The following is a 22,667-nucleotide window of genomic DNA, read 5'->3' as shown; positions in this document are numbered from 1 at the left end:
TTGCACAAGATATCTCTGCCATGCCTCAAATGACAGAAATTATTTTGTATGATTTATTGGTCTTCTCGGTGTGTTGCCATAGGACCTGCCACGTAGGCAGCTGGTCCTGTGACCCGGGTGCATTTTGTAACCATCCCCCTGTCGAATCAAACAATAGTAAAATAATGGGTGAGCTTGCACCTCAAATTCCATCTCATCTTGCATCCTCAAATAATTCAGGGACTAGATGCTTATATTTGGTTGCTTTTAAATTTTCATTCTAAAGTACAAACTTTGGAATTCTGGGGTTTATGGTGTCAGTGGGTGAACAATTAATACTAGCATTCAGCAATCTACTTTCTAATGTAAATAGCATACAGTGAAAAGCAGTATAAAATTGCTAGGTATTCGGGCTCTACTTTTAACTCTAATTCCTAAACATGAAGATATGTTTATGTCTGTTTTTCTTAGCTCGAGAGGGAATGCCTTCACCCCACAGACTGTAACGGTTCAGAAAGGCACCCTACTATCGTCTCTGGAGAAACAAGGGGTGACCAATAACTGCTGGGTTTCTTAGTGATGCCCACATTCCAAGAATAAACATTTTAAAAAGCCAGTTCTATTAATCTTTAAATTTGCAAAATCTATTCAAGTACCACTGGATTAATTTTAGATCCAGTGAAATCCAAGACATGGTAATTAATCAGCATCTCTGACCTTAGTTCAGAATATTGCTTAACATCAGAATGGTGAGAGAGTTAGAAATGGAAAGCAGGATCTGCATTGCACCAACTGTGATGATCTGATCATTAACCCTGAGCAATCTCCATGTCCCACCTTCAGTCCATTATCCCACTGAGCAAAATTCTGCAAAGTATCTGGACAGTTACCAAATGTTGGTAAATTCATTAAACATTCACTCAGAGTTGCAGATTGTCACCACTTGTATCTTGCAGAGCAGACACAGTGTATTCCACCAAGAGCCAAGTCAGTTCCTGCTCCATATAAAACCAACACTATGTGATGCTCTTTAAAGTCTCGATCACTTGCATAAACATGTGGATATGTACAAACAACATCCATTTCTTAAAACTTTAATACGGTGACCTTTCAAAGAAAAAATTACTATTGCCAAGTATCTAAATCTATACTTGTATTTGACTATCCACCTTTGCAAGTACCATAAATCTGAACATATACTGTGGATATGAATACCTGCACATACTGTGGAATTTAACATGCACCATGAATCTGAATATACTCAGTTAGTAGGATAATGTATGTTTGAATATTGACAGTAGATCTGAATACACCATGCGAGTCTTGAATATGTACTGTAGACTTGAATATACTGCCTGGATTAAAGGGTTGTATTATGAGGGCAGGATAACCAAGTTTGGCCTATATTCATTGGAGTTTAGAAGAAGCAAAGGTGATATTATCGAAGAATATAATATTATAAGGGGACTAGATATGCTGAAGGGATTGTACCCATTATGAGAGAATGTCGAACCGGTCTGGGGGAGAGACTGTACAGTTTAGAATAAACAGATTTCTAATTAAGACAGAAATGAAAAAAAATTATTATCTTTTAGAGGATTTTTAAAATTCTGTTCCACAGACAGCTTTGGAGACTGGCTAACTGAATTTATTCAAAGCTGAGTTAAATAGTTTTTTGATCAAAGGATCCAAAGAATATGGTTAGCTATGTATAGGGTGTAAGATTCTGAAAGAGTAAATGCTAAGACGTGCCTTTGGCAAAACCCACTTTGGTGATGTGATACGAAGATGTTGAGAGACAGGACTTACATTTGGAAGCAAATAGCTTTGTTTAGTGATAGGCAGTGTGGGTTTGTGAGGAAGGTCATGTCTCACCAACTTGACTGAGTTCTTTTGAAGAGGTGACAAGAATGTTTGATGATGGAAGAGCAGTGGATGTTATCTACATGAAAGGCATTTAATAAGATACCTGTGGCAGGCTGATACAAATGGTCGAGCCTCATGGGATCTGGGATGAGCTGGCTAGATAGATACAAACTAGCTTGGTCATAGAAGTAGTGGTGGAAGGGAACCTCTCAGAATGGTGATCAGTAACTAGTGGTGTTCCGCAGGGATTAGTGCTGAGACCTTTGTTGTTTGTAATATATATAAATGATCTGAAGGAAAATGTAGGTGGTCTGATTAGTAAGTTTGCTGATGACACCAAAATTGGCAGAATTGTAGATAGTGAGGATGGTTGTTAAAAGATACAGAGAGATATCGATAGATTGCAGATTTGGGCAGAGAAGTGGCAGATGGAGTTTAATCTGGACAAATGGGAGGTGATGTACTTTGGAAGATCAAATTCAGGTGCAAATTATACAATGAATGGCAGAACCATTTACATACAGAGGGGTCGAATATAAAAGTTGGCAAGTTATGTTACAATTATATAAAACTTTAGTTAGGTCACATTTGGAATATTGTATGCAGTTCTGGTTGCCATACTACCAGAAGGATGTGGAGAGGTTTTGGAAAGGGTACAGAGAAGGTTTTCCAAGATGTTATAAGGTCTAGAGGTTTTAGTTACCTGGAGAAGTTCGATAAACTCAGATTGTTTTCACTGGAAAGATGGAGACTGAGTGGTGACCTGATAGAAGTCTGCAAAATTATGAGAGGCATAAATAGGGTGGATAGTCAGAGGCTTTTTCCCAGGCTGGCAAGGTCAACTACAAGAAGGGCACAGGTTCAAAGTGAGAATGGGAATGTTTAGGGGTGAAGTGCAGGGAAATCTTTCACACAGAGGATGTAGAGACCTGGAATGCACTGCCAGTGTAGGTGGTGGAAGCAGGCATGATAGCAACTTTTAAGGCATATCTTGATAGACACATGAACAGGAGGCGAACAGAGGAATAGAAACTGCAAAAGGGCAATAGGTAGCGGTGCAACAGTGCTTTTCAGAATGGAGATCAGTAAATAAATAAGGATTAAGAATTGACATAGGCCTGGTAGACCAAAGGGCCTATTCCTATTGTATTGTATTTTTATTGTATCACGTCATATGGACTTATTGGATGAAGAGGTAACGATCTCAGACAGATAATTCCTACCATCTAGAATTTCCTCATATACTCTGTAACAAGAGCCTCTTGTATACTACACTAAGTTGGCCCTGAAAGTCCCTGAAAGGAAAGAGAATGGTGTTGTAAATGTACCAAAGAGCTAACACAAAATGATGAGCAGTAGTGAGAATTCACATTACAACTTGGCAGAATAACAGGTTGCAGTGAATGTCACAATCAGATCAGCTCTGTTATTATTGAATGGCAGAGGAGTCTTGATGGGCGGAATGGCCTACTACTGGTCCTACATGCATGATATATACGATTGGCCTAGATATAAAATATGAATATACTCTGTGATTCTGAATGTGGTCTGTGGTTCTTTCCCACAATATACATATAGCAACAGAAAAACACTGGAAGCAGACCTGGAGAGAAACGTTGAGTATTTCAGATTGATGACCTTCCATTAAAAGGTGATGAAAAGTTATCGACCTGAATCATTGCCCCTTTTTTTTCTCCACTATGTGACCAGTGATGTTTTCCCAGGCCTTTTTTTGTTCATATTTCAGATTACTAGCATCTGCAGTATTTTGCTTTTGTATAGTTCTGAGTGTGAATTGTGGATTGGAATATATACCATGGATCTGCAATATACCTTGGATCTGACTCTGTACCTGTGATTCAGATAGATCATATGAATCTCAATATATCCACTGTTTTTATGTAGATTTGTGGATCTGAATGATTACTATGGATCCAACAAAATATGCAAAGTTGCATTGATACCATTGAGGTTGATTCTGAAACACCATAAATCTAAGTATACAAACTGGATTTGTATATGTACAGTACGACTGGATTAAATTGATTTGTATTGTTAGGATGTGAGGAGCTTTCAGCAAAATACTATCTGAGGAGCTTCTAGCTGAGAGAAAACAAGGACTCACCAAAATCTCTTAGTCATAGAGTCATAGAGATGCACAGCATGGAAACAGACCCTTCGGTCCAACCCGTCCATGCCGACCAGATATCCCAACCCAATCTAGTCCCACCTGCCAGCACCCGCCCCATATCCCTCCAAACCCTTCTTATTCCATCCAGATGCCTTTTAAATGTTGCAATTGTACCAGCTTCCACCACTTCCTCTGGCTGCTCATTCCATACATGTACCACCCTATGCGTAAAACGTTGCCCCTTAGGCCTCTCACCCTAAAACTATGCCCGCTAGTTCTCGACCCCCTCACCCCAGGGAAATGACTTCGTCTATTTATCCTATCCAAGCCCCCATGATTTAATAAACCTATATAAGGTTACCCCTCAGCCTCCGTTGCTCCAGGGAAAACAGCACTATTTCCCCAAAACACCTATTCAACCTCTCCCTGTAGCTCAAATCCTCCAACCCTGGCAACATCCTTGTAAATCTTTTCTGAACCCTTTTAAGTTTCACAACGTCCTTCTGATAGGAAGGAGGCCAGAATTGCACACAATATTCCAAAAGTGGCCTAACCAATGTCCTGTACAGCCGCAACATGACCTCCCAACCCCTGTACCCAATACTCTGACTAAGAAAGTAAAGCAAACCAAACACCTTCTTTACTATCCTATCTACCTCTTGCATGAGCTTATAAACAATAGCTTCAACCTGAAGCCTGGCTACTATCAAGTAACACTGAGGTGCCTCACTGCATTTTCAATTCTCTTTATTTACAACACATATCCTTAGAAATACTGAGGGGTATTACAGTGTCCAGTCCCATGATGCAGTAAAGCTGAAAGGCCTTAACCGGTGACCTTTCCCCATTGCACCTCTGCAGCAGCCACACCATGCTTTGCTGACTATTTCAGCTTGCAGTTCAGGGTTAGTTCTGGACATTGGAACATGAGAGTCGGCAACACTCAATCAAGGACAACTACTTGTATTGGAAGGCCAGCAAGTTCCAGGCATTTCAAAGAACATTTCTTACCGAGTTGATGGTGCAGTTGATGTTTGTCTTGGTGTCTCTCCCTGGAAAGAAGCTTGTGAAGCACAGAGCCCGGTGTTACAGAACTGCTCAGAATGGACTCCAACAAAATACACTGCATCTGTCTCCACATCGTCTTTGCAAAGTCACATTCCACAGGGAGGTGGACAATAATTTCTTCCGCAACATAGCCACCTCAAGGAGCATTGTGCGGAGGGAGTAAGACTCCAGGTGTGTAAGAAAGATCTGACAGAAACCAGGTTTCATCTTGGTGCTTGCTTTTAAGTACTGACAACGTTTCAAAAATGTAATGAGATATCTCAGAATGAAACATGTTGTGCAGAGGACTCTATATCGATTGCACTATTTGTAACTTGAAATATCTTGTCCTCAGGCTGCATACCTAATGTGGATTGTATCTGCAAAAATGAAGACTGTTATATGTTGATTTTCTTGCAAGCTCTGTGATGTTTAAGTTGAAATGTATGCGTTTGTAAATTTTAAGAGTATAGTTATAGGGAAAACAAGACTAATGCCAAGTAACATTTAAAAATAATTATCTAAGTTTGCTCACTGAGCTGGAAGGTTCGTTTTCAGATGTTTCTTCAACATACTAGGTAACATCATCAGTGAGTCTCCAGTGAAGCACTGATGTTAGTGACCCATTTTCTATTTATGTGTTTAGGTTTCCTTGGGTTGGTGATGTCATTTGCTGTGGTGATGTCATTTGCTGTTCTTTTTCTCAGAGGATGGTAAATGGGATCCAAGCCGATGTGTTTGTTGATAGAGTTCTGGTTGGAATGTAATGCTTCCAGGAATTCTTGTGTGTGTCTCTGTTTGGATGGATGTGTTGTCCCAGTCGAAATAGTGACCTTCCTCATCTGTATGTAAGGATACTAGTGACAGTGGGTCATGTCTTTTTGTGGCTAGTTATTGTTCCTGTATCCTGGTGGCTAGTTTTCTGCCTATTCAATGTAGTATTTGTTACTGTTCTTGCAATGTATTTTGTAAATGACATTAGTTTTGCTTGTTGTCTGTATAGGGTCCTTTAATTTTAGTGTGTTGGTGGGTTTGTGGGCTACCATGATGCCAAGAAGTATGAGTAGTCTGGCAGTCATTTCTGGGATGTCTTTGATGTAGAGGAGAGTGGCTAGGGTTTTTGGACGCGTTTTGTCTGCTTGCTTGGGTTTGTTGCTGAGAAGTTGGCGGACTGAGTACCCATTCTTTTTGAATACACTGTATAGGTGATTTTTCTCTGCTCTTCGTAGTTGCTCTGTGCTGCAACGTGTGGTGGCTCATTGAAATAATGTTCTGCTGCAGCTTCGTTTGTGGGTGATGGGACAATTGCTTCTGTAGTTCAGTATTTGGTCCGTATGTGTTGTTTTCCTGTAGACGCTGGTTTGAAGTTCCCCGTTGGCTATTCGCTGTACTGTAGTTTGTTATTGTTTTCCTCCTCTTTAGAGAATTTTATGCCAGTAAGGGTATTGTTGATAGTCTTGAAAGTTTCCTCTGATGGTTTTTCGTTTAGTGATGATAAGGGTGTCGGGTGTCATCCAAGTAGCAGACCCAAAGTTTGGGTTGGATGGTTGGCAGAGCTATTTGTTCGAGTCTCTGCATTACTGCCCTCTGCTAAGAACCCTGATGTTGGTTCCATTGGTTTGTCTGTAGGTTTTGTTGTGGTGAAGTGGGTAGTAAGGCATAGGTCCACTAGTTTGACGATATTATTCTTGCTGATGAAGTTGGTGGTGTTTGGTGTATGCGTCTTTGGTTCTTCTAATAATGTAGTCAGTGTTTCCTTGGCCAGGTTGATGTTGATGGATGTGAACAGGGCTGTTATATCAAAGGAGACCATTCTTTCATCCTTTTCTATCTTGGTGTCTAACCCTATCCACTTTCCCCTCCATCAAAACATCTCGGAAATGACTGCCAGATTACTCAGACTCCTTGGCATCATGGTAGCCCACAAATTCATCAACACATTAAAACAGCACCTAATGAACTTGAAAGACCCTATACAGACAACAAGCAAGACTAATGTCATTTACAAAATACCTTGCAAGGACTGTAACAAACACTACATTGGATAAACAGGCAGTAAACTAGTCACTAGGATACATGAACATCAACTAGCCACAAAAAGATATGACCCACTCTCACTAGTATCCTTACAAACAGATGAGGAAGGATACTTCAACTGGGAAAACATGTCTATCCTAGGACAAGCCAAACAGAGACACGCACGAGAATTCCTAGAAGCATGGCATTGCAACTGGAACTCTATCAGCAAACACATTGACTTGGATCCCATTTAACACCCTCTGAGAAAAAGAACAGCAAATGACAGCAACACAGAAAATGACATCATCAACCCAAGGAGACCTAAATGCATAAATAGAAAGCGGGTCACTAACACTAGTACTTAACCAAAGGCTCACTGATGATGTTATCTCATATGGTGATGAAACGTCTGAACCTTCCAGCTCAGTGAGCAAACTTACATCCAGAACCTCAACCAGAGTTAGAAATCTTTTGAAAACTCGATAAGTACCTAAATAATTGGATAAGTTATAAAGTTGTAGTGGTGTTTAATTTGCACAAAGTCAAGGGCAGAATGCCGATTCTTTAAGACAAGCAGTTTCACTGTAAGGTACTCTTTATTTCCAGAAAGTGCTGGACAAATTCAGCAGCATCTGTGGAGAGAGAAGCAGAGTCAACATTTCGAGCCCTGCATGATTTTCTTCAGAATCGAGTTCAGAGGTTCTGAAGAAGAGTCAATTGGACTCGAAACATTAGCTCTATTTTTCTCTCCACAGAAGCCACCAGATCTGCAGAGTTTCTCCAGTGCTTCCTAGTTTCGTTTCAAATTTCCAATATTCACAATATTTTGCTTTTACTCTTGCTATTTCCTTCTGCTTTGATCTGCAAGTGCCTTTTGTGATTAGATTCTTAATTTTATCTCCTTTTCCTGCTGTTTCCCTTTAACCTCCTTTGGATGGGAATTTAGATTCCACAAACTAAACATAGGCAGCAGTTTTGCACTCCGTTGATAAGCTGCACACAGTGTTGCTTTTTGCTGTATCTGCAGGGTGAAAAAGGTGAGCCTGGAGCTGTTGTTGGTGCAGATGGATCTCTGCTGGCTGTAAGATCAAAAGGTCAAAAGGTATGTATGAGGAAGAGGAGGAAGACATTTTTAATTGTACAATTAATAATCCTGCATCCAAGATTTCTTGATATTTTGTAATTCTCGTTATTGCACAAATAACTAGAATCTTTCCTTTCCAACAGGGTGAACCAGGTCCACTGGGACCTCCTGGACCTCAGGTAGGAAGTGTTTTCTGCTTTAGGTATTGTTTTGCTGCATACATCAAATGTACTTTACTGAGCGTTGGAGTTGCTGCTCTCAGCTGGAACTTGACATGAACTAAGACAGTCTAAATGCAGAAGTGTATTACCAGAATGGTACTGACGTTATGTGGAGACATTCAAGAAGCTAGCATTTCTCTCCTTCAAACATAGGTTTAGTGGAGAAGTAATAGAGGTGTTCAAAACTATGAAGCATTTTGATAGAGGGACTTAGGGAAAACTATTTCCACCAGTTAGGAAGCCTGGTAACAAGAGATACTGCTTTAAAATGATTTAGCAAATTGGAGATGAGGAAAAAATGTTTTTTACATGGTGAGTTGTTATTTTAATTTTGTTCATGGGATATTGGCCCTGCTGGCTAGGACAGCATTTATTGCTCACTGCTAGTTGTCCTCAAGAAGGTGATGGTGAGCTGCCTTCTTGAATTGCTGTAGACCTACAATGCTATTGTGTAGGAAGTATCAGGAATTTGACCCAATGAATGCTAAAGGACATTAGTGAACCAGATGGATTTTTACAACAATCATTAGACTTTTCATTCCAGATATTTATTGTGTTTAATTCGAGATATTTATTGAATTCAATTCCAATTGGATTGTTGCAGTGGAGTTTGACCCTGAGCCCCCAGAACATTACATGGAATTAAAGATTGTTTGTCCAGTGACAATACCACTTATGCCATCACCTTCGTTATGATTGGATATGCACCACCTGAAAGAATGGTGGAATCATATTCAATAGTTATTTCAAGAGAGAGCTAGATATATCATTGAAAAAAATAATTTACAAGATTGTGGAGAATGTGCAGTTGGATGTATAGTTCTTTCAGAGTAAGCATTGAAACAATGGGCTGAATGACCCCCTTCTGTCTCATTTATATTTCAATTCTTTCCTTTCCGTTATCTCTCCTAGCTCCAATCAGAATCTACCTCCTGCTGCATTCTGAAGTGGCATTGTATTTGATCGCAGGGCAAATGCATGCTATTTCACAGCTGGTTTGTTTTGTTACAATTGTAATTGGGAAGCAGTGGCATAGAGGTAATATCATTGCACTAGTAATCCAGAACCCTCAGCTAATGTTCTGGGGCACAGATTTGAATCCTATTGTGACAAATTTGAATACAATGACAAAACCTTGAATTAACAGCTAGTCCAAATGGCAACCACTGTCGATGGCTGTGAAAACTCATCTGGCTCACTGATACCTTTCAGGGAAGGGAAATCCGTTAGCTGGTCTGGAAAACCCACAGTGTTGTGGTTAATTCTCAACCACTGTCTGAAATGGCTTAGCAAATCACCAGTTATTTCAAGCATTGTGAGTGCCCCTACTCTAAAGGGCTGCAGCTGTTCAAGAATATGGCTCATGACAACTTTCTTTGGAGCAATTACGGATGGGCAATAAATGGTGGTCTAGCAGTGGCACCCAAATCCCATGAACAATATTTTTAGATTAGATTACTTAGATTACTTAGATTAGATTAGATTACTTACAGTGTGGAAACAGGCCCTTCGGCCCAACAAGTCCACACCGCCCCGCCGAAGCGCAACCCACCCATACCTCTACATTTACCCCTTAACTAACACTACGGGCAATTTAGCATGGCCAATTCACCTGACCTACACATCTTTTTTTGGACTGTGGGAGGAAACCGGAGCACCCGGAGGAAACCCACGCAAACACAGGGAGAACGTGCAAACTCCACACAGTCAGTCGCCTGAGGTGGGAATTGAACCCGGGTCTCTGGCGCTGTGAGGCAGCAGTGCTAACCACTGTGCCACCGTGCCGCAAACCTGCTGAGCTTTTTCAGCTTATTATTAAAAGACACAACGGATGCCACATGTTTGGTAAAGTGAATCTACTCTTTTTGTCAGATCTTCAATGTGGCAAGTTTACAATTCAGTAAATGCTTTGCAGGTTTCAGTTAGATTTATTCTGCCACCTTCCAGTGTGAAGACATGTTGGAATGGTCACATGTCAATCCTGTCCACAGAGTCATCACATGTTCCCCAACATGGGTCGTGTACTGTTGGTACAGTACAGTATCAAACATGAGATTGTGAATGATTACAGTTTAGTTCAGAGATTTCCTCTCTTCCTAAACAAAATGGATTATTAACAACAACAGCAACAGAAATTGCTGAAAAAGCTCAGCAGGTTTGGCAACATCTGTGGAGAGAAATCTGTTCAAGCTTTGTTGAATGACCCTCAGAACTGAAATGGATTAACTGTTCTGATAGGCAAAAGTGAAGAGTGCAGATGCTGGAAACCAGAGTCTAGATTAGAGTGGTGCTGGAAAAGCACAGCAGGTCAGGCAGCATCCGAGGACCAGGAAAATCGACGTTTCGGGCAAAAGCCCTTCATCAGTCCCTCTTCTGCACCAATCCAAGTGGAATATTCCTGATGAAAGGCTTTTGCCCAAAACGTTGATTTTCCTGCTCCTTAGATGCTGCCTGACCTGCTGTGCTTTTCCAGCATCACTCTAATCTTAGCAGTTCTGATAACAACCATTCTGGACATGTACAGCAAATAATGATTTAGTTGTGCAACGCTTCTGTAACCGGATTATTAATTCAAAGACATGAGAATTAAAGAATTTGTATTCCATTTTAAAAGTCTAGAAATATATATTGGGATATGTGTAAAAACTGACCATGAAGCTGAAGAGAGTGGACCCAGCAGATTCCCCATTTCCCACAGGGAAGCTTTGTCTCCTGTTTGTCCTGTATGTAACTCCCACGCCAATAGGATTGACTCTTAACTGAACAATGAAGTTGCTGCAAAGAATGGTTCATATTAAGATATCTTCTGCTTTGTCCAGAGCCAGGTAAACATCTTCCAAGTAAATGGCTAAAAGTTGATTGACTGAAGGGTTTAAATTGGATAAAACTGAGACCAAGATGATGTTGTACTATATCTTGATTCAGCTAATCTGAACCAAAAATAGGTAGCTGTCCATTTTACACATCAGCAATCAAGTGCTTGGAACAATAAATGTCAGTTCCATAATCACAGGTACCTCCCTGCAATCACACTTCACTACAGTATTCACAAATGTTACAGGATCAGAGACACCATCTTTAGTTTTAGATATTGCTTGTTTGATAACTACAACAATCCCCAGAGTTTGCATTAAGTACAGGGAATTATATGGCATATTTTGTAAATGAGGCACGTATGTGAAGGCAACAGTTTTGAGCCTTTACAAAGGTGTTTTGGAGCTGTATGGGCATACATAGCTTTTTTTAAAAATACAAGTTTTCTATAATAGGAAATTATTTTTGTCGTTTAATGTAAAACAAATGGACATGAGGATCAACATTGTTCAGAAATTTCACAATTACGAATTTCTTTTCAGGGTCCACTGGGACATCCAGGACCTAAAGGTGAATTTGGCCTTCCTGGTAGACATGTAAGTTTATTCATTCTGCAGAACAGGAGACCAAAATGAATCGTTACATCATCTAAACCAGATGTTGTTTCTTCGTAGGGTCGATCAGGAATAAATGGCAGAAAGGGTCAGAAAGGTGAACCTGCAACAACACTTCTGGTAAGTTCACTCTGGTGAAATCTCAGTATTACACAAATTATTTTCTATCGCAAATACCCCTTGAGCATTCTGTATGCAGCACCCATTGGGGTTGTCAACCCTCCCAGGATGGCCAGCCTGGACTGCAATTGCTGTCAATGGAAGGAGAAAGTATTCCAGGGACTTTGGAACCATATTTTAAACAAATCAGTCCCACAGTTTGTTTTCAGTAATCACTAAGGGAAGGAAGACCTCCACGATGAGGCATTACTCCACAGTGACTTAGGGCTAAAGGGATCAAAGGGTGGGAACAGGAGACTGAGTTGGATGGTCAGCCATAATCATATAGAATAGCAGAGCAGATCAAAGGGCTGAATGGCCTACTCTGACTCCTATTTCCTACGTTTCACTGTTTCTCTGTCACATAACATCCAGCGCAGCATCCCCAATCAGATTCAAGCATTACACCAAAAAACAAATTGCTAGGGAGGTTCCAATTGGCTGGGAATTGTGATTGGTTTGCTTTGAAATTCACTGAAGAATCGGGCATCCTATGTAGTGAGTGTGAGTGTGTGTAACATCAGCATGTGCAAGGGTCCACTGAGGTCAGGGTCAGGCTGAACTGTGATGTTTCCGCTTACTGCACTCAGGGGAATGTAAGGGAGCTGTTTGAAGGGTTGAAATCAGACCAGTGTACTTATCGTCCCATTGACATGTGCGTCTTGCTTAGTGCCCACTTCCATTTATCAGATGCATTTCACAGTTCATTGAAGCTCCTGTTACAGGCAGGTAGGAAGAATGGATGTCAAATGGCTTTTTAGCGCACTCTATCAAGGGTTAGCCTAGAAAAGTGGCCATTCGAATGAGTAAAAAGAGAGCTCCTCTTTCCAGAGTTGAAACAAATGTCAAAAAGTTTTAGGATGCACTGGGGATGGAGATTCATGTAGTTCCATGAACCAAGTGGTTGACTTGGTTCAGCACAGTAAGAGGAACATAAATTCAAAACAACTCAACTGGGACATCAAAAAGCTGAAAAAGCTAATTATTTGTAGTCCATGTTGGCAGAATTCTGATATTCAGATCTGTCTTATCTCAAAGTGATAGGAGGTGTTCAGAACCAGCCCCTTCACCACTGGTTTTCTGTGATGTCATTTCCACCAGCGACTCTTTGACTATGAGCAGACAGAGTTGGTATTCCCTATTATCCAACTGGGTGTTTCATTTGTACAATATCAGACAGTTTTATGCACTGTCCTGAGAGAGCTGAAGGTCAACAGCTGGTTCCTTTTTTCACTTTATCCACTGTCCTTGTTTGTTCAGCTTAGGACAGGATCTACTTTTCAACTATAAATGCTGCCAAGCAATAATGTTTTCTCTTACCTTGGGTCCTTTGTCTATAGATACTCTTCGTCCCAATATCCATTGTGACATTGCTTGCAATTCTAATGTTTCCTCCATAGTTGTCTTTAAAATGTGTTGAAACAACTTACCAAAGCCTTTTCTACTGCACTTTTCCAACCCACTACTTCTGGCACCTGGAAGGACTAAGGGCATCAGGCTGACTAGGAACACCACAACCTCCAAGTCAGACGGTATCCTGCCTGGGACTAACATTGCTGGGTCTTTCCATTGTTGCTAGATGAAAATACTAGAACTCCTGACCTACCATTCACTGCACGTACTGCATCAGTTCAAGAAGGCCGGCCATCTTCTCAAGGGCAAAATGAAATATGCAATAACTGCTGATAATCAATACTTTCAGTTCAGTTTATTGATAATTGAATGAAACCCAATGACCCCATTGACTTTGTAGACACTTCAGCAAGAAATGATGGGGAAGTTACACTCGTGGTGAAGGTCACAAGACTGAAAGCATCACTGAGAAACCAACCATCTATGTCTGTTTTCAGGGTCCTGCTGGATTACCAGGACTTCCCGGACCTCCAGGACCTCCAGGACCACCTGGTCGAATCCTCAATATAAAAGGGGTAAGTGACTTGTATGTAATGTAGATTGCACACGGTTCTTTTAAATACTTGCCCTTTGACTTGGTAATTTTTAACTTTTTTTTATTATCCATATATGTTTTGTCACATGCTTGTCTTTATTTACCAATTCATTTTCCTCCAACTTTGAATAGACAGTTTTTCCAGTTCCTCCCAGACCTCACTGCAAAATGCCTGTAAGTTAAATAAAGAATGACCTGATCATGCACTATCATTTGAATGCTGGACTTTAAAATCCCATTTGACAAATGGAAACTCAACAGTTGATAACTCAGATATGATCTTGTGCTTTCTGACCTGTTTAATATAACTGCCTTGAAGTATCTTTCCTTCTGCCTGTGCTTGTCTTGAATGTATTGCTTAAACTTCTAATGCTTTGAAAGTAAGTTTGTTTGTCTTATTGAAGATTATCTCGAGCCTTAAGTGAGCAGTTGCGGTGAACTGACTCGATGTCTTGTACCGTAACACCATAATAATTAAACAATCAAGGGTAATCTTTGTCTTGTATGGCCAGTAGCACAATCTCATAAAATGAACCCTGAGGGGATTGCAATCTGTTTGGTGTGCCTTGCGTTTCACAGTCCAGACTAGCAGGTTCTGCATGTGTTGTACTATCATTGATATTAAATGCATAAATCTGTCATCTAACATTTCTGGTTTTCTGACATGTCAGCCAGAACGGGTTCTTGCATAACAGATTCTGACACAACCGTTTAGTTCATCAACCTTTGTAGGTCCAATGACTGGGTTGGCAGCATTGTGAGCTGAGCGAGAAAGTGCCTTGCATCTTTTGCAGTCATTCTTAGACTTTTTCAGTTTAGAAGGCCACTCAGCTCATTGGTTGGAATTTAATGCCCTTGGTGAGTTTGGAGAAGGAGGGGAAGGGGTGTTGGATTTGGCAGGAGGGTGTAGGCTCTAGATTAGAGTAGTGCTGGAAAAACACAGCAGTTCAGGCAGCATCCGAGGAGCCATCTCCATTAATGATGACCGACTTGACACTGACATTTTTTACAAACCCATCGACTCCCACAGCTACCTGGATTACACCTCTTCCCACTCTGCCTCCTGCAAAAATGCCATCCCGTATTCCCAATTCCTCTGCCTCCGCCATATCCGCTCCCAGAAGGACCGGTTCCACCACAGAACACACCAGATGGCCTCCTCCTTTTGAGACCGCAATTTCCCTACCGACATGGTTAAAGATGCCCTCCAACGCATCTCGTCCACATCCCGCACCTCCGCCCTCAGACCCCACCCCTCCAATTGTAACAAGGACAGAACCCCCCGGTGCTCACCTTCCACCTTACCAACCTTCGCATAAACCAAATCATCCGCCGACATTTCCGCCACCTCCAAACAGACCCCACCACCAGGGATATATTTCCCTCCCCACCCCTTTCTGCCTTCCGCAAAGACCATTCCCTCCGTGACTACCTGGTCAGGTCCACCCACCCTCCCATCCTGGCACCTTCCCCTGCCACCAGAGGAAATGCAAAACCTGCGCCCACATCTCCTCCCTCACCTCCATCCAAGGCCCTAAAGGAGCCTTCCACATCCATCAAAGTTTTACTTGCACATCCACCAATATCATTTATTGTACCCGTTGCTCCCGATGTGGTCTCCTCTACATTGGGGAGACTGGATGCCTCCTAGCAGAACGCTTCAGGGAACATCTCTGGGACACCCGCACCAATCAACCACACCTCCCTGTGGCCCAACATTTCAATTCCCCCTCCCCCTCCCACTCTGCCGAGGACTTTGAGGTCCTGGGCCTCCTTCACCGCCGCTCCCTCACCACCTGATGCCTGGAGGAAGAACGCCTCATCTTCCGCCTCAGAACACTTCAACCCCAGGGCATCAATGTGGACTTCACCAGTTTCCTCATTTCCCCTTCCCCCACCTCACCCTAGTTCCAAACTTCCAGCTCAGCACTGTCCCCATGACTTGTCCTACCTGCCTATCTTCTTTTTCACCTATCCACTCCACCTCCTCTCTGACCTATCACCTTCATCCCATCCCATCCACCCATTGTACTCCTTGCTACCTTCCCCCACCCTCCTCCCTGACCTATCACCTCCATCCCCACCCCATTCACCTATTGTACTCTATGCTACTTTCTCCCCACCACCACCCTCCTCTCATTTATCTCTCCACCCTTCAGGCATTCTGCCTGTATTCCTGATGAAGGGCTTTTGCCCGAAACGTCGATCTTCCTGCTCCTCGGATGCTGCCTGACCTGCTGTGCTTTTCCAGCACCACTGTAATCTAGCATCTGGTTTCCAGCATCTGCAGTCATTGTTTTTACCCAGGAGGGTGTAGGCTGAAGACTGTGACATCGTTCTGCCTCTGTCTTGATTAGGTCAGAGCAGGAAGGCTCTTGGATGACCCTGCCACAAATTGAATCCCTCAAGTGAGCAATTAATGACCATAGAAAGACCGCATCTGGCAGTCACCTCACAGGAAGGAACAAGCAGTTACCATGTGGGCAGTCCAATGAACAAATGCTGTCAGGATTGCTTACTGTTGCCCAGATGGGGATTCCTTATTTAAAGGCATTGCGGTGGGGTGTATCCACCATGTACCTTAATGTTGGCCCTCCTCTCCCATGGCTCCCATCTCCCCAGTCCCCATCCAGTCCTCACACACTTGTGACCTTATTCATCTCCCTGAGTACATTGCTGACAGCTCCTCCCATATCCCAGAGGTGGGTCTTGTAACAACAACTCGGAAGGGAAGGATTTCTGTCCCTGGCCTGCTTAATCCTGATGAAGGTCCAATTGGGAGGCTCTTAATTAAACAGGCCTTTCCAAAGAGAGGTGATATGGGGCACTTGCTGGCTCCCTAGGTGACATGGGAGCCCCCCATCACTTCCATTAAATACTGTCTAGCCTACCCTTGGAAGCTCTTAAAGAGCTATCCAATTAGTCCAATTCCCTCTGCTATATTTCCTTCAGCATGTAAATCGATTGTTCCCCTAGTGGGGAGAAACAAAGGATCATTTGAGCTCACTGTTAATTCAGTGGTGTTGTAACCAAAAGATTCACTATCACAAAGTATTCACAATGTATTCACTGCAATCTTCATGCTGATGCAATTCAGCGTGAGAGACAGAACAAGAGCAATTTTCAAAGGCTGTTTTATCAGAAATGTGAAAACTCTTGTCAATGGACCTTGAAAAAGAGCATGAAAGTTAACAAAAAAAGAAGATTTTTTGGCATGGTGCATGGCATTGGCATGGTGGTTCATTGTTTTGTGTGATATGTCTGCACATCCTTGCTGAATCATGGTGCAAACTGTGTATTGTGAGCTTTCTTGTACATAGAAAAGTATCATACAGCAGAGTCTGAGTAAACACACACATAGTCGCAGAATTCCCCTACGGCACAAAAGTTCTCAATTAAGAAAAGTATTTCTCAATACCCTGAGTGTTTATAAAGACTCGACTGTATGATCCCAAACTTGCATATGAAAAGAATCTATCCTAGTTTTTATGCCATTTATAAAATCCTATTATTAAATCAGTGCTGAATACAAAAAGGTTATTTTGTTAATGCAGAGTTTAGATTCTTTAAAGAAAGGGAGAGGGAATTAAATAAAGCATCCATTAAAAATGGGAACATTGATTTTCCAGTGGGGTTTTCAAACTGGTCTTGTGGCATGATACAGTTTATTTTCATTAGTATCTTCTCTTTTTCCCTCCTTTTTCCTATCAGATAAATGGTCAGTTGAATCAGCAAGTGGATTATAATTTCCTGGGTAAGCTGTTGTCCTCACCTTTGCAATAAAAGTATCAGATTGACTCCAGGGAATTGTATGGAATTTAATTTAGCCAATCACGAACATACTTGGTCTTCTCTTCTTCAATCCAATTACACATACGATTGACCAGACTGTCATGTAACAGGGAGAAACACCGGATGATACTGTCCCTTCCAGAATATCACCCATCCTCATCACGGGGTTGCCTCACCCATAAAGTATACAATTTGCTAGCCTGGAGAATCGTTTTACAGTTGAGTACACCTGTTATCAACAATACTTCACTCCATTGGACATATTCTTATATCATCTCAGTTTTCTATTTGCCTCATTCTCCACTTTATCCCTTGGTATGAATGGAATTGAAGCACTTAGTGAGCTCAGACTCCAAGCATCAAAATTACAGATCCTTCACAGGGATCAAAATTGGTATAATCATTGGTCCAGCTGTGGGATAGAGTGGTTGAGATATACAATACATTCTCAGGAAGGATAGTTATTTGGAGATCAATTAGCATCCTTGAATAGGGAGCTTTTGAAAATGGTATCAAAGGTGGCTAGACCCTGTATCTAGAATAATGCATTTTGTTGAGAGTATTAGAAAACTGGAGGCATGAGCTTCAGTAAGGGTGGTGAGAGTATTAGCAGGATGTGTTTTAATGTGAGAGGTGGAGTATCAGAGACAAGACATTTGGTGAGTGACTAGGGATTCTAGATTAACGGATTTTGAGGGGAGAGATAGGGGACGAGAAGACTGGGCTGACTGATTTTACTCATCATTAACTGTCCTTGTAATCTTATGAGACAAATGCTTTGTTTATTACAAAGTGACAATAAAATGTTTGCCAGGCTGGAATAATCTGATTTCTAAAGGACAGATCAGTAAGTAAGTCAGTCACAGAATGTGCCTCTCATTCTATCCTTTGGAAGGAAGCTTCTCGGGCTGAAATTTTCACTTAACTCAGAGATAAGAAACAGACTGCTGGACCATAATCTGCAGGGGAACAGACTGAAGTAACTCTCATACATTTACCAGCAATGAATGTGTGATTCAGTCATCCAAGATGACAAGTACTATGGTGCAGCTGTGATACAGGCTGCCTTTATCATTCAGATTAGACGGTTCTCTCCTACAATACTTGTTACCATTTTGATACATCACTGGTATGTGGAAAATGAAAGAGAGAAGAGGGATAGTTAATTCCGCTGGTGTATGCATGGTCTGCTTATGCTTTGAATGCAAGATTTGAACAAACTTGCCCATCTGTTCTCTTTCTCACATGCTAGGTCACTGGGTCTTGTGACCATTCTCAAAGATAGGGATGGCTATGCAGGCAGTCACGGTACAATGTTCTTAAAGTGACACTATCTCTCGGGCTTTTCTTACTCTTCATTGAATTTGATAGTGAAAGCTATGTAACATTTCAAAAATTAGGATGGTTACAGTTAATGTTACTTACTTTAGTGGCAGCAATTTGATAAAATTAATATGAAAAATATGCTGCACAAAACAAGTTACACATAATAGGTGTTATTATGGAGATTAAACTCAATTGGAGGAGTGGAATGTTTTCCATTAAAATATAGAGCTGGGCAGTTTCAGTACAAACAAAGTCTTTACTGGTTTGAAAGCAGCCACATGGGCTAGAAATTGGATTAGCCGCTTTTTGGGTGAGTGGTCACAATTTGTGTCCTTTCAGATCAGCAAATCAGGCCTGAATAAGTGTAACATTGAGCAGTGCACACACTTGCTGGCAGCTTCAGTGCTCAGGATACAGGGTGGGGGCTAGTGGTGGGGTTAAGGTGCTTCAGTGGTATTGTTTGGAATTCAGATAGTGCAGCTAGCCTGCTGTTCTAAATGCAGCATGCCCTTACTGAAGGAAACCGAACTGAACAGTATCATTCCAATTTCAAATATGGAAATCTGAACAGCAGGCTCAGAGGTGTTCCATTGTGATGGATGAGCCTATGTAGCATTAGTGATGAAGGCGAGCAGGAGGAAAAATGGAATGATTTCATGTGGGGTACCAGGAGACCCTCAAACACTACCATTAGAGAGAGTGGAAGCAAATGTTAAGGCAAGTCTACTCCCAAACCCAAGGTTTTGCTTGTCATTTATATAAGTGATTTGGATGAGAGTATAGAAGACATAGTTGGACGGCACCAAATTTGGTGGCATAGAGAGGAAGATTTTCTAAGATTACAGAGGGATCTTGGTCAAATGGGTCAATGGGCTGAAAAATGGCAGATGGAATTTAATCTGGATAAATGCGAGGTATTGCAGTTTGCTACAACAGGGATCGGGCTTATACAATTAATGGTAGGGCCTTGGGTAGTGTTATAGAACAGAGGGACCTAAGGATGTAGGTACATAATTCTTTGAAGTTTTTGTAACATCTAGGCAGGCTGGTTGAAAAGGTGTTTGGCACGCTTGCCTTCATTGCTCAGTTCTTTGAGTACAGGAGTTGGGACATTATGTGAGGTTGTATGGGATATTGGTGGGGCCCCTTCTGGTGTACTGTATCCAGTTCTGGTCACCCATTTAGAGGAAGGATATTAGCAAGCTGGAGAGCATTCAGAAGAGATTTACCAGATGTGATGGGGATGGAAGGTTTAAGTTATTTTTTAACTGAAGCATAGGAGGTTGAGAGGCAAGTTTTAAAAAAATAATGAGGGGTATGGATAGAGTTAATGGTAGATGTCTTTTCCGTAGGATGGGGGGGTTTCAAGACTAGAAAGCACATTTTTGTTTGAGAGGAGAGAGATTTTAAAATGACGTGAGAGGCAAATATTTTACACAGAGGATGGTTCACATGTGGAATGAAGGTGCAGGTACAGTTACAACATTTAAAAGACATTTTGATAGGTACATGAAGAGGAAAGGTTTGGAGGGACATGAGCCAGGAGCAGGAAGGTGGGACTAGTTTAGTTTGGGATTATGGTCGGCATGGACTGGTTGGCCTGAAGGGTCTGTTTCCTGCTGTATGACTCTATGACCTGGCAGCAGTGCCACAAGAACAGTGAGTGGTCAGTATCCATCAATACATTCCTATGATATATCCCACCAATCAAGCCACCAGCCTTTCTTGCTGCTCAATATAACACATCTCCATCACTCATCCAGCAGCATTCTCAACTGTGAGCCGGAAACTCCACCTCACAGGCATCGCCTACTGCATTTCTATATCAGCTACACAGCATTGCAAGGCACATTATGCAAACGCAATGCCATAGAGCCATTGACATCCTTCCCTCTCCCTTGCAGACAAGGAACCATTCAATAGGTAGTCGTAAGTATGGGCTAAGGACATCTCAATCTCCTGAGCCATGTGGAGGAGCTGATGCTCCACGTAAAGGGTCAGCTGCTAATGATTCTGCAGTAGCCAACGTAACTGAGAATCTACTCTGCAAGAACAATGCAGTCCATTTGATTGGCACCATATCAACAAACATGCACTCTCTCTACCCTGACACTCTGGAGCAGCAGTGTGTTTTACATATCAGATGCATTTCAGAAATTCACCAAGCTCTTTATACAGCACCTTCCAAACCCACAACCACTCCCATTGAGAAGGACAAGGATAGAGATCCAAGGAAGCAGCACCACCTGCACGTTCCCCTCCAAGCTACTCACTACTGACTTGGAAATATACCGCCATTTCTTCCCTGTCACTGGGTCAAAATCCTGGAATTCCTTCCCTAACATAGAAACATAGAAAATAGGAGGAGTAGGTCTTTTGGCCCTTCAAGCCCTCTGCACCAATCAAAATGACGACGACTGATCATTCAAATGGGTACCCTGTTTCCACTTCCTCCCCATGCCTTTTGATTCCTCTAACCTTAAGAACTATATCTAATCTTGAAAAAAGAAATCACTGTTTTGGCCTTAACCACTTTCTGTGGCAGAGAATTGCATAGCCTGACCACTCTCTGAAGAAATTTCTCCTCATCACAGTCCTAAATGTCAGCTCTGTGTCCTTCAACTGTGACCTCTGGTCCTCGACTTCCCGGCGTTTGGGAATAATCTAACTGCTTTACCCTGTCCAATCCTCTTCAAATTTTGGAGCTTTCTATGAGTTGTCCCCCTGTTATTCTTCCAATGTCATTGTGGATCTGCCTTCAACACATGGACTGTAGTGGTTCAAAAAGAAAGCTCACCACCACCTTCTCAGTGGTAACTAGGAATGGACATTAAATGCTGACATTCATATTCTATGAGTGAAAATAAAAAAAAACACATCCTCCTAGTTGACGTGATGAGTAAGCTTCAAGTCATGTGACCATAGACCTCATGTTTAGCACAGCACTCGATCTGTCATGTGCAACTTGCAGCCACTGGTTCAGAAAGAGCAATGCCTGGGAGTCACGATCTTCATGTAGTGTATGATGTGGGAATGCATGAACTACAGCTAGGTCAAGGGTGAAGGTTGACAGTGGGGAGATTGTAGACAAATTCTGTTATAGAGAATTCAGATAAGGATCTTGATAGGGCAGCATGCAGGAGATACTGAACATATTGGTTGTCCTGATGGGAAATCTCATGAAAATATCAAGGAGTAGAAAGAAATTCAGTTCCAACTTAGCAGAGTGGAGCATGCCTCTCTCCACAACTTCTGCTCCATCTCCTAGCAGATCCAGACAAGCCACCATGTGTGTTGTAGTCTTGGTGTGGACAGGGCATTGGTTTCTCTGCCCTGTCATGGACAAGCCACTCCTCATGCCCCTTGAACTTACCACCACACCTCCCAAACCACTGTGGTCCAGTCTTATTTTGTGAGACAAAGGGCTTAAGTAGATTATCCTGCCTGCAATTTCAGTAATCAAAGCAGAGGGTCCATCTGCACACTTGATCATTGAAAGAGTGGTGAACAAATACATACACAGGGTGGGTAAAAAATGCTCTACCTGGTGTCACATTAGCAGCTAATTCTGACATCTGGGGTCATTCCATGGGGAGGGGTCAATTTACAGCCGTCCTGCTCCAATCCTCCTGCAAAGCACCTGGGAAATGCAGTAAAGCTCCAGTAA

At 41.9% G+C, this 22,667-nt stretch overlaps 1 protein-coding gene across 3 annotated transcripts in view; it reads left to right on the top strand.

Moving 5' to 3' along the window:
- Positions 1-22,667, top strand: part of LOC122549324 (collagen alpha-1(XV) chain-like) — a 265,827-nt gene that overhangs the window by 218,494 nt on the left and 24,666 nt on the right. For 2 of the 3 annotated variants that reach the window (XM_043688956.2, XM_043688954.2), the window contains 7 exons: positions 8,070-8,144; positions 8,270-8,305; positions 11,704-11,757; positions 11,836-11,895; positions 13,785-13,862; positions 14,015-14,056; positions 17,594-17,636. In XM_043688956.2, the coding sequence (XP_043544891.1) occupies positions 8,070-8,144; positions 8,270-8,305; positions 11,704-11,757; positions 11,836-11,895; positions 13,785-13,862; positions 14,015-14,056; positions 17,594-17,636 (388 nt within the window). The remainder of the gene's footprint in view (positions 1-8,069; positions 8,145-8,269; positions 8,306-11,703; positions 11,758-11,835; positions 11,896-13,784; positions 13,863-14,014; positions 14,057-17,593; positions 17,637-22,667) is intronic. The other variant, XM_043688955.2, reaches the window with a different exon arrangement.

This window comes from Chiloscyllium plagiosum, unplaced genomic scaffold (genome assembly GCF_037043375.1).
Source record: "Chiloscyllium plagiosum isolate Xiang-an unplaced genomic scaffold, Cpla_swu_hap1 HiC_scaffold_4, whole genome shotgun sequence".
NCBI classification, from domain to species: Eukaryota; Metazoa; Chordata; class Chondrichthyes; order Orectolobiformes; family Hemiscylliidae; genus Chiloscyllium; species Chiloscyllium plagiosum.
This window is presented reverse-complemented; position numbering and strand designations above follow the sequence as displayed.